This window comes from Scylla paramamosain, chromosome 5 (genome assembly GCF_035594125.1).
Source record: "Scylla paramamosain isolate STU-SP2022 chromosome 5, ASM3559412v1, whole genome shotgun sequence".
NCBI lineage: Eukaryota > Metazoa > Arthropoda > Malacostraca > Decapoda > Portunidae > Scylla > Scylla paramamosain.
This window is the reverse complement of record NC_087155.1, coordinates 30117556-30130979: the sequence shown is the minus strand read 5'-3', so window position 1 is coordinate 30130979 and position 13424 is coordinate 30117556. Positions and strand designations below refer to the sequence as shown.

The window sequence follows — 13424 nt, the reverse complement described above, 5'->3', positions numbered from 1 at the left end:
CATTTGTATTTAGTACATTATGAGTCTGGCCACTGCACATGAATGTGTCGTGTTAACACTGGTCAGCACATTCATTGCTGTCCATAATAGCTGTGTAACTGAATTACCTTAAGAAAACACTTGGAAACAGAACAATCTAAGCTGAATGAAGTGTGTATAATTGCGTATTAGTGCACCCATAATAATAATTCAGGAAAAATTCAAATAAGATTTTATATAAATAACAGCATAATGCAAAAGAACATTCTTAAGTCAGCAAGGTAGGTAATATCTTTCAAGTAGTCAATCTTTACGATCTTTACTGATAGGCAGATTTTTTAAAAAATTAAATTGACTGCCGTAGGGATAGTTAGTTTAAATTGATAAGAATATATGAATTGAAATTTTGAGTCAGAATTTTCTATAGATTTTTTTTTTCTCCATATATTGAATAGATTTAAGATCATTGTTCATATTACATTGATCTTATGTAATTATAGTGTACTTAAAGATGACTGGGTACAGTCTTGTGGCTGTTTCATTTATGGAAGTGCTGCTCAGTGCCACAGTAAATATGCTTATTTGATCTGTGTAGTTGATTTTCATGTAGTTGGTACAAGAAATCTTTTTTTATTATAACTCAAAATCTCATAGCTTTAATATATTATACATTGTCTCAGATCATCACTTGTATTTCATGCAGTCATTCTTAACTTGAAAAATATAGTTGCTTAAAGAATTATAAAATACTATATATTTCATACATTCAGTATATTAGTCTAAATAATCTGATAAAAGTGTCGTTTCTTAACTAAGCGGATGTTTAGGATGAGGAAATTTCATTTTACTGTGCCATGAATAGAGGGGAGTTTTTATATGATATTATATTTCACTATACACAAAACAGATTTGTTTATCATGATATAATAACACTAGTTCTGGTTTCACAGTAAAGTCTTGACTGATGAAAGCCAAAGCTGTTTTTACGTTTCATTAGAATTATAAATTTGGAAATTACTTCTTGAGATTATTTGAAATATAAGAAAGTGCATATTTTTGTAAATTTATTCCTCAACTACCTTCATTAAGGGTAATTAATAATAAGGTGTTTAAAAATTTTAAAGTTCTTTTTTGACATGGCCTGTAGAGCATAAATCCAATGAACATGTTGTGATGAGTGTATTGTTATCTAATTCATATTGTTTTTCTTTATTTTTTCCTCTTCCAATATGGGATAACTTGATTTGACAAGCATTCTTACTCAGATCATCACCATTCATTATTATTTTTAATGTGCATTGTGTTGTTTCAAATGAAGAGTTTAGAAGTCTTTGAGTAACAACATGATGAAATAATAATATTCTATATTGTTTAACTGTACAGTATATGAAAACTTGCAGAATTCACTATCTTCCCAGATTGCAACAATCATTCATGGAATACATTTGGTGAGATGGGTAGCAGTCAGAAAATACATACTTCAATGGTAAATTACTATAATTAATTTTATCATGTGCATTACAGAAGACTACTGTATCAAAAGATAAATAATTTACAGTTTTTCCCATGAACATGAACAAAATTTGAATGAGTTGATCATATGAAAATATTTATAAGGTTCACTAAAGACTTAGGTTTTTGGACAGTTCCACAAACTGAAGATATTCAAAGAAAATGTTATTTTAGTTTTATGTTCTTATTCAGTGAACAGATGTGGCAAATTAGTTCATGCATTTTCATTGATTTATGGCTTAACAGTGTCTCTTTGGTAACTAAAATAAGCATGGCTTGTTCTATCTATAGAGATGAAATTATTAGCAAACTGCTTGCATGATTAAGATATACCAGTATCATAGGTTAAGGTTATGCTGTTACAATTTTTAGCTTTGAATATAAGATGGTATCCTTATGGGACACAGGATACATAGTGTCATGCTTTCAGTAGTTCCTTATTTTACTTTTTTTTTCTATTTTTTTTTTATCCCCTCTAGTGTCACATTGTTGTTTCAATTATTATTATTATTATTATTATTATTATTATTATTATTATTATTATTATTATTATTTATTTATTTTTTTATTATTATTATTATTATTATTATTATTATTATTATTATTTTTATTATTATTATTATTATTATTATCATCATTATTAATTAACTAATTAATTAATTAATTAATTAATCTTTTTTTTATTTATTTAAAAAAAAATTTTTATTATTATTATTTGAGGTTTCAGAATTAATGTTTTTGACGGGCCATTCAGACTACCATTTAATATTTTTCATGAGCAGTGTGATGTTCATTTACTGAAGGAGTGCATGTGTGATTCCCATGTGTAATGTTATGGTAGTGAATGGGAGTGGACTGGTTTTTGGTGGTGTCTGTCAGGTATATAGTAAGGTTTTTGACCAATCACATTAGGTTACATTTATGACCAGTGTGCCTTTAGAAGAGTCAGTGAATGTGTTGATCAGGTGTTTTCTGTAAAGATAGGTGTTTGAAAAATATCTGTCAAGTGGAGAGTATGTTTTTTGAGTATTCATGGATATAGTGAAAGCATATTTCAAAGTAAGGGACAGTTGTGAATTATTTTTAAATTGAATGGACAGTCTCATACTGCTATTTTAGGTATTGTTCTGCTGTTCTAGACAAGATGGAATCAAAACCTATTCGTCTTATCAACTCCTCTTTTCTAACTGACTATCTTCAGCCTTTCAAGCCTTTTCATCTTCAGGTTTCATGACACTTATTCATCAATTTTTGACCACTGCTTTGACCCTTTTATGGGACTGGCATTTCAGTGGGCATTTTTTTTTATTGGATTTTTGTTGCTCTTGGCCAGTGTCCTTTCTACATAAAAAAAAAAAAAAGTCTCTTTCTCATCACCTGTAATGTTGCATCTCTTGCTATCTTTTATTGTTATTTTCATGCTAACTGCTATTCTGGTCTTGCTAACTGCATGCCTCCCCTCCTTGCTGCACAAGACTTTCTTCTTTCTCTCGTCCCTATTCTGTCCACTTCTCTAATGCAAGAGTTAACCAGTATTGTTAGTCATTCATTCCTTTCTCTGGTAAACTCTGGAACTCCCTGCCTGCCTCTGTATTTCCTTTTTCCTCTTGATATCCCTTTTGGGATTGGCACTTTTTTTTTTTTTTTCCTCACTCTCCTTTGGCCAGTGACCTGATAAAATAGAAAAAAAAAATCCTAGTGTTAGGCCTTGATGTGGTGGTGTCAAGTGTAACTGGTTAGGATCATCTCCCTCCCACAACCCCAAGGGCCTAGAGATGTGAGGGATACATGTTATTGTTGGTGTGAATGCATGAAGTGCATTTGGCACTTTGTTGTGGTGACCTTTTTCTTGAGAGATTTCAACCAGGAACATGGATGGATACATGATTATTTTAGCATTATTATTATTATTATTATTATTATTATTATTATTATTATTATTATTATTATTATTATTATTATTATTATTATTTCTAATGATTGAAACAGTAGTGGTAGCATAAGGAATCTTTTTTTTTTTTTTTTTTTGAATAATATAAGTTAGACTACACTGTAAATTTCATAGGGTTGTAGTATTAGGATTAGCTTAATAGCATGGAAATGCAATATTAATAAAATAATTGATAAGGGAAAGTTTCCCCACAATAGTTTTGTTAACTTGCTATCTGAGTTTTAGTAACAGTGAAAACATTAATTTACTGAGATGAGATGAATTCTTCTAATTAATATATCAGTCAGATTAAGAAAAATGTTGACTTAAGAAAGTTCTGGTGTATTAACTTGTATTTAGCATTGATAACTTTTAGGAGACTGATAATTTCTCATATCATTAAATGAGTCATGCATGTTTTATAATTTTTTTGGTTTTATGAGACAAAGTAATGGAAAATTTTGGAGAAAGGTAAGTTCACCAGATATGCTGATCATTGAACCAATCCAAATTTCCAGTGTACCATCGAGGGGGTCCCACAGGACATGGCGGCCGAACTCTTCCCTCCCGTGACCCTCGGGATATGAGAGATCCCAGAGATAGGGACTTACGGGATGATGAGTATGGTGAAAGGCTTCCTCCCCAGGATCCTGGGCACATGTATGACCGCCCACCAGACCGACCCTCAGGACGCCGACAGTTACCACCTACAAGAGATGAAGATTACCACTCTCCACACCGCCCTCCCACACGCCAAACCCTTAATGTGTAGCAGTTAGCCTTTGTTTGTAGCAGTTAGTGCTTGTTTGTAGCATTCAGTGCTCATTTGTAGCCTTCTGGTCTCTTTTTAAAGAAATAACAATAATGTAAAATACCTCCATGTATTTAATACAGAGGGGTTGAACATTTAAGGCATATGAAGGCTATATATTATAAATATGCAATGGCTACCAACATTCACTACTGTCACAACCTGAACTTGTACTGTTCTAAACTTCAGAACACTTTTGATACTCCAAGTGAATAATGCTGTTTGTGAGACTAATATTGGCTCCAGTAGGTTATGAAATGTCTTTAACCTCAATGGTTGTTACAGAATGTGTGCATATGATGGGATTCCTCTCACACCATGCGTTGTGATAGTCCAGTTATTAAGTAAGAGATCAATGTTACCTGTCCCACAGAAGCATAATACATCCCCTCAGGCCTGTCCCTATCCTTTTTGGCTGCCTTACACAAATACTTTATCTCCATTTGAACTGACTAGAAAAATTATGAGATGAAGGGCCACTTGAGGAGCTTTGCCATGTGAGATATACCATTGTTAGCTAATGGGCAACTGGAGTAATGTGTTGATATCAATCCCATATTTTCCAGCCATTGAGCACCATCCTGGAAATACAAACAATGGAGCACTGGTCTGGAAAGTGAGTTGTTGGAAAATGTGAACTACATTTTATTCTGATGACCCTAACTATAAAAAAATAATTTTCATTTGTCTTTGCTCATCATGTACCATTCATTCATGTACTATGAGTTTCATGTTCTGCCCACATGCCTTAGGCAGATGTGTTTTGAAATAATGTGAGAATGTGACATTATAAATACAATTGTAAATATAGTTGGTTGTACACTTAAGGATTGGCACAGTATCCTTTGCCCAAGTTGTTCTTAAAACTGCCTTTAACCACTGTAGTGTTGAATATTACACTAGTTTATTACACTAGTTTTTAATATTTTCACTTTGTAGCTTGGAACTGTTCATTACATTAGGTTTAACATTTTGTATTCCATGATTGTTCACTTTGCATTTAAAAACCTAAAAAATGCAGAGTTATTTTACATCTAACACAACAGTTGGATGAAGTTCAAATTTTTATAAGACAATTTTTTCTGACTAATCCTACTAGTAACATGTATCAATACTACAAACATACAGAAACCATACTGTCTGTAATAGCTGATGTATCAGTTTAAATAATTTTTATTCAAGTTTTGGGCTCATGGTCTGATAATCACACTATGATGCATCATGAAAGCTGCTACACTGTATTGAAAAAAATGTGATAGTAGAGTATTAACCAAGCTTTCAAAGTTGACCAAAGTAAATATTATGGTATTACTGTACCTTTTTATGTAATTAATACTAATACTAAGACCAAAAGCATTCATCATTGCAGTTGTTGTTGTTGTATCCCCTTCTGACCTTAATAGTGAAATTGCATCAATTTCTATACTATAAATATTGATTCATATTATATACTGACTGTCCTGCAAGTGTCCATTGCAGAAATAATTATTTTTATTTTTAATTGCTCAGTTAGAATAATATTTCTAAAAACAAAGAATATATATATATATATATATATATATATATATATATATATATATATATATATATATATATATATATATATATATATATATATATATATATAAACTTAATTTGAACATTTGAAATTATCCAAGTTATATTTTATTGTATTGCTTAAAACTTTATTAAAACAGATAATGTTATGGACACTTGACATGTTCTTTGTTTAAAAGAACAGAAATGTGGAGTAGCACTCTTTTTTAGTACACTACAAATGTGCATTGTACAAAGTTTGCAATGCAGCTCTGAATAACAAAAAAAGCTTTACTTACTATTATTTGCAAACATACGTATATACAAAAATTGTGTACAAATGAACACACACACACACACACACACACACACACACACACACACACACACACACACACACATGCACACACACACACACACACACACACACACACACACACACACACACACACACACACACACACACACACACACACACACACACACACACAGTTTAATACTTGTCACTATATTTAACCACAGACTGTGCAGTGTAAAGAGTATTTCAGATATGTTTACATGTGGTACCACTGCTTCATGCACTGTTATTTTATTTCCATTCATATCAGTGATATAACTATGGAACCAGAAAGTTTGTGCTACACCAAAACAGTGTGCTTTACAGATAATCTTAACCAAAATTATTTCCTTTATGCTTGTGTGAAATTATAGTAGATTTCTTCTTTTGTGGCCATCACCCAGATTGAAAGGCCATATGACATAAATCTTTTAATATTCCGTCTGGCTCTACTCTTACTAAGTGATTCATACTTATTCAGTAGAAAACATTTTTGAAGCTAGTTACCCTGCCCATGCCCATTGAATTATTATTTGGATAATGAAGGAAGATTTTGTGATAAAAAAATAAATGGAGTAAATATTGTGTATATGTGAGTGAGTTAACAGACATGCATGACATTTAATGAGAGGCATGATGATGTACTCATTTTGTGTCTGATAACCTTACCCAGAGTGTTGCTTGGTTTTCTTCCTTACTCTGCCCATAAAACACACCGAGAATAGTGTTTTCTCAGTTTCTCATTATACACAATCTTTCAGAACTACACTGTCTGTTGTTCTTATCATTCAAAACAGTTATTCCATTCAAATAATCAAAACTTTTCATCTTAATTGATATTAAGCTTTTGTCATCTAAGAAATATGAAAGTTGGCAGAAAAAAGGAACTTCAAAATTTTACACTCCATATCATATGGCAAAGCTAATTACAGGTCTCTCCAGTTTGAGGTTATTTTATTTACAATTGTTGCTAATCTTCCCTCCTTAACCCCCTCACACTTCATGACATAATTTACATTGAAACCTGCTTTCCTACAACTCAGTGTAGCATTGGACATGATTTGCATAAAAAATAAAATAATATGTCTAAAATAAAGTTTGTTAGAATTTCATTAAAGATACAAGTTTGGTCAACCAAATAAACTAGTTGTCAACTGTCTCCAGTGGATGAAATGATAAAGTCCTATGTCTCAGTTAATGTTTCAATGTGAATTATCAGGCCACTTTTATTTGGGCTTCTGAGGGGCCTGAGGCATGTCTCAGTTGAACAATAAACTTGTCATGTTTTTGGTACATGAGGAAGTTAATGCTCAGGTTGGTTTTAAAACTTAGTAGACAGTATTCTTAATTTTAACCTATTTCACTTTAATAAGGGTGTGCCCCAGCACTTGTTCTGCTCACTCTGATATTTCTTCCTGGTCATTACATTAGTTTATAAATCAAGGCATCATCAGCATAAACCACATTTCCAATGCTAAGTAGATCAGAATGTATAATTCAAACTAAGAAGTTGGATGCCACCAACTAAAGGAGAAAATAATGCCCAATGAAATAGGATGTAGAACCAGTTAGACGTGCTCTAAACCCAGAATCATAATCCCAGTCACAACTGGTAGAACACCTTATGGAATCGTAATTAAACACATTGGCGGAAACAGTGTCATCTAAGTTGTCTTGGCTGTGTCCATGAAATAGCACATATGAAAAAACTGGTTTCAGGTTTTATATCACTGACTCCAATAAAGTTAAACATTTCAGTTCACCTCTCTAAAACATGGAGATGAATCTCAGTCATCATATTGTTTGACATTATGTATCTCTAATTTTCACATTGCCACCAAATGACAGTACAGGGATTGTTTCTAGTAAATATAGTGTGTAAATTCATAATTTCATGTAAAGAATCGATAATATACACATATACATACAGTGATCCCCTGCACACATCACACATTGAGGATCTCTAGTTAAGATAGCTGTGAAATGTATGATTAAAATGCCTCTGGCATAAAATTGTATTAAATTTATCCTGAGTTTTTGGAAACTGATGGATAATTTTGTCAGTTGTGCAGTTCACACATTTTCTTTGACTAAATTGTAGATTAGAATTAAATTCTCACATGAATTACACTGAACTTGACACAAAAATTAATTGTTTTAGACACAACAGTTATTATTTGATATAACGACTAATGTATGATTGGCACCACAATGTATGCACTTACTTTTGTTACTGAAAACTCAACTCATCAACTCAAAAAGACATTAGGTTATGTTTTCCTGTGAGGCTCAGTGAGTATGTGTTTTAATGAATGGTATTGTTTATGATTCCTGAGTACATAAATTGTTCTCACGTCTTGATCATTGCTGTGTATTTGGAAATCACCATGAATTCAAATATACATTTAAAGCCAATTTATATTTTGCAGAGTTGTGTTTGCAAATCATAAATTAGCTGGGGACCACTGTATTTTTGTTGCTCACAATGAAGCTGCAGTGTACTTATTAAAAGAATGTTCCTCATATCATTTATGAAAGGCAGGTAGTCACCTTTATTCCATGAAATTTATCATGTGTTTCAAGCCCACTTTAAGCAAATGTATGACTCATTACCAACATCAGAACAGCAAAACCTATCAAGTTATTGACTTTGTGATAATTATGTAGAGGCCACACATTATGTTACATTATGTTGGAGTAAAAAGTCATCTTACAGGAGCCTTTGTTGTTAATGAAGGAGTGATTCCACATGCAACAGTGGAATTACTTATCTTGGTTTGGATTATGACATAAACATTCTCATTTACATACACTTCATCTGGCAAAATATGTACAGCCCACATTATTCACAAACATTATATCACTTCATCTTATTGACCTCTTGCCACTGTTACTTTGTTCCAACCAATATCTTTGCATCGTGAATTTTGGCAAAGACTTTGTTTCATATGTGCATGTGCCTTTACTTAATAGAAAAGATCTTCCCTCCACCATATATAGATTATTTAGATTGTGCAGTATGATAATTCTAATGCTGTAACTATCTTATATTTATTTAGTTTCTTCCTATTGTTGTACAGACTATTAATTATTTAGTGCTATGAAAATTATCCAATGTACATGATGCAAGGGTATTTTGTATAATTCTCATGTTTTTTGTTGATTTTTTTAATCACTATGCATCTTCTGTAATCTTTTTTGTGTTAGTCATCCATTCTCATTATACTGAACTACAGTAGCTTCAAGTTAATTTTTCATTAACAATTACGGTGTGGTCATCCTCAATACCTACTGTGTTCATTCAGAACATGTACAATCTTAGTACATGTGATGGATTAACCTGTGATTCACCAAAAATAAATGCAACAAATTATTAACTAAGGCTACTGTATAAAAGATCCAGTGTACATCTACTTGTTTTCCTCTTCATTCTTTTTTCCTGTTTCTTCTTTCTTGCTTATGAATGTTTTCTTCTACTTGTCTATCTTACCCTCAATATTCCCACTTCCTTCCTTCCTAGTACTCTTATCCCAAATGCATGTCAGTCTCACAGACTTCATTTTGTTGCAACAATTTGTAAATAATAAAAATTTTTATCATGATAAAATATTTAATATCCTTCTATAATCCCTACAGGTAAAAGATCTTGTTCTTCTGAGTTTACACTGCCAGAGGTGTGGCCCACTGCTTCCTTAATGTGTGGTGAGTTAATCAGCCCTTATGTCTACACAGTAGATAGAAATGTGTTGAAGGTTACAAGCTATAGATGAAAAACAAGAATGGTCATCTTCAAAATACATGGGCGAGTTAATCAGAAGTAGCAACACAAGGAAATAGTGATACACTGATAAGAGTGATGTTTTAGGTTTCAAAGGAAATTAAAATAGGTGTGTACCACTCATCACATAATAATTACTTGAACTTTAACCTGATAAAAGGTTAGAGGAATACAAGAGAATACTTCACCCAAATAATTTCAGACCACACCTATAGACCCTATATAGGCTCAGAACTGCACCACTCTTCACTATATAGCTACAGTATTACACACATTTTGTGGGTTGCTCAGCACGCACCTGCTGCCTCCGTGCCTCTCCTGTGATTGGAGTGATGTGTCCTGCACCTGTTCAAATCATGATTAAACAAAACAGTTTAGATTAAAAATGGGACTGTATGGTGAGAAACTCAACTACAGCAAGGTGCAGCACTCCAAAGAGCAGGAATGCATGGCCAGGTGCAGGGCTGAGGCCACCAGGATGGGCCAGGAGCAGACCCAGCATTGGGCCGCCAGGAGGCACAGAGCAGCACAAGGGCAGGGTCACTTGCCCGTGCTGGAGCACCCTGGCCACAGGGTCCATGCCCACAATGGGGTGCACACCAAGCCTCCACAGTGCAAAGCTCCCACCTTTGACCAAAACTCGCATGCCTGAGTACTCCAATGGCCAGTCTCCCTCTGGCAAATATTATCTCGGAGAATGCTTCACTGGCAAATTTATGATGGAGAATTCCTTATCGTCCAGTTTATCGCCGACAAACTTTATACTGGGGAATCCCCTGCTGCTCAGTTCATCACGGGCCAGTTCGAGGATGGTAAATCTTTTGGACTTCCTTGAGATGGGACCAGAAGATGACACCTGACCTGACATAACCTAATCTCGCTTGGCCAAAACCTAACATGACAAAACCTACCCTGACCAAACCTGACGACAACCAAATCCCTCTTGGTCAAGTCTCTCCTGGCCAAACCTGACAACAACCAAATCTCCCTTGGCCAAACCCAACGACGACCAGATCTCCCCTAGCTAAATCTCTCTTGGCTAAACCTAACATGACCAGACATACTCGTACCTTGGCCAAATCTCCCATGGCCAAACCTGATGACAACCAAATCTCTCCAAGACAAACCTCCCCCTATTATATCTCTTTCTATTATTTATTCATATATATATATATATATATATATATATATATATATATATATATATATATATATATATATATATATATATATATATATATATATATATATATATATATATATATATATATATATATATATATATATATATATATATATTTTTTTTTTTTTTTTTTCGTTTATTTTCCAATTCTCTTCCTATAAACTATGAAGCTTTGTGTCGCAGCTACGACGCTATCTCTTGATCTTGATCTTGATGATACAGGTGGCTCAGGATCATTCCTGAGCCAGGCCTTTGGATCGGCAACTCCTGTAGAAGGGGGGGAAGAGAGAAACGAACAGCATCCTCTACACTAATTGTTCCTACATCTAGCACGCCACATTCTCTCCAGAAACTCTTTCACCGCCTCAATCATCCTTTCATTCGCCTCTCTACACAGTCTCAGTAATAACACCATCCATTTCTTTCCTGTCTTATCCACTCTTTCATTCTTATCATGCCCTAACTCAGTATCACTTGCATCATCTCATTCCTGTCTCTGGCATACTTCACACACTCTAGCACCACATGTTCCACCGTCTCATCCTTTCCCATGTCACACATCTGGCACACTTTGCTGCGGGACTCAGATCACATGTAACTCCATGCTTTCACATCCATACACTGTGCCCTCGCTCGGAAGAGAAATCACCGCCCAGGTTTCCATCATACCACCTTTCATACCTCGGGGCCTCTTTTTCCTTGTACCATTCCAGGGTCTTCTTTCTTTCCATCTCATTCTTTCATTCATTCAGTCCCACAAATTTCACTTCTTTGTCTATATTATTCTTCCATTTTCTCACATCCCATTCAGCTCCCACTCTGCCTCCTCTTGTTACCACCCATTCATGCTCATTTTGATTCCTCCCAGCCATTCTTATCGCCCACACAACTTGCATTCCATTCCTGCCTGTCATTCTCATGCAACTCTTCCTCCATTTGCTTCCACTTTCATTCCACAGGTATACGTTCCTTGCTATTCTTGCATCATCCATTCTCTCAAGCCTAATCTTGTACCTAAGTGTGGCTTTTGTGAGTCTTTCCCTAAAGGTGCTCCATCCCATATCACCTCTCAAGTCTTCAACTGCTGTGCACCACGGTGCACTCAGTGCCATCCTTGCTACTCTATTCTGGCCCACTTCTAACTTATCAATTTCACTTTCATTCCATGCAATCACATCCATACCATACATTATACTTGGCACAGCCATACTCTTCCACACTTCTCTCAACACATCACACTTACTAGCTCTCATCCTTGCCGCGCTTCCCAATCGACCTACCCACTGGTTTACCATACTTATCTTTTCATTCTTTGCCATTGCACACCCACTGGGACTCATCCACATCCCTAAGTACTTGTATTCTTGCACCTGTTTCAACTCATTCTCTCCAAGTCTCCATACCACATTACTTTCATCCTCTGACCTATTCACAATCATTACCTTGCTTTTCTCGCTGCTAAACCTTACTCCAAAGTCTTTCCCATACCCATCCACAACATCCAACAAACTTTGAAGCTCATCTGCCGATTCACTCATAACAACTACGTCATCTGCATAAAGAAGCACACATACTTTATCATTCTCCACACTTACCCCCACATTCATTCTTCTCATCCTGGCTGCTAGCTCCTCTGTATACAGGCTAAAAAGGATTGGCGACAATATACAACCTTGCCTAACTCCTCTCTCACTCTTCACCCAGTCTGTTTCTATGTCTCCTAGTCTGTATCTAGCTCTTATATCCATATACATACTTTGTACTATGTTAACTATCTTTGCACTCAATCCAATCTTTTCTAAGACTCTACCTAGCATTTCTCTGTTCACTCTATCATAAGCTTTCTCTATATCCAGAAAACCTAGGTAGTTTACCCCCATTCTTCTTTTTCTTCTCAATCATTTTATTCACCACAAACATATTGTCCTCAGCTCTCCTATCCACACGAAAACCATTCAGTTCTTCACCCAGCACTCCAGCTCTCTCAATCCATTTACACAGTCTCTCATTCAACACTGCACTGAAAACTTTACCTATTGTATTCACTAATGCGATTGGCCTGTAGTTCTTCAGCTCATTCTTACTCTTAAATCCTCCCTTATGCAACAGACACACTCGGCTCTCATTCCACTTTCTTGGCATTCTCTCTTCATCCCACATTCGGTTGAATAATTCAGTCATTCTATCTATCACTACCTCCCCACCATTCTTGTAGAACTCATACGGTATATCATCTGGACCTGCTGCCTTGCCATTCTTCTGCCTTCTCACACATCTCTCCACTTCCTCCCTACTGATCCTTTCATCCAGTTCATCTGCATTCTTCCTTTCCAGTGTCACACATCCTTCTCTCACACT

At 34.8% G+C, this 13424-nt stretch overlaps 1 protein-coding gene across 19 annotated transcripts in view; it reads left to right on the top strand.

Annotated features, from left to right (window-relative positions):
* Positions 1-9712, top strand: part of LOC135100816 (voltage-dependent L-type calcium channel subunit beta-1-like) — a 128698-nt gene extending 118986 nt beyond the window's left edge. For 16 of the 19 annotated variants that reach the window (XM_064004166.1, XM_064004169.1, XM_064004165.1 and 13 more), the window contains one exon: positions 3940-9712. In XM_064004166.1, coding sequence (XP_063860236.1) covers positions 3940-4193 — 254 coding nt within the window. In that variant the 3' untranslated portion in view covers positions 4194-9712. The remainder of the gene's footprint in view (positions 1-3939) is intronic. The other 3 variants (XR_010268928.1, XR_010268929.1, XM_064004170.1) reach the window with 3 other exon arrangements.
* Positions 9713-13424: the final 3712 nt, after the last annotated feature.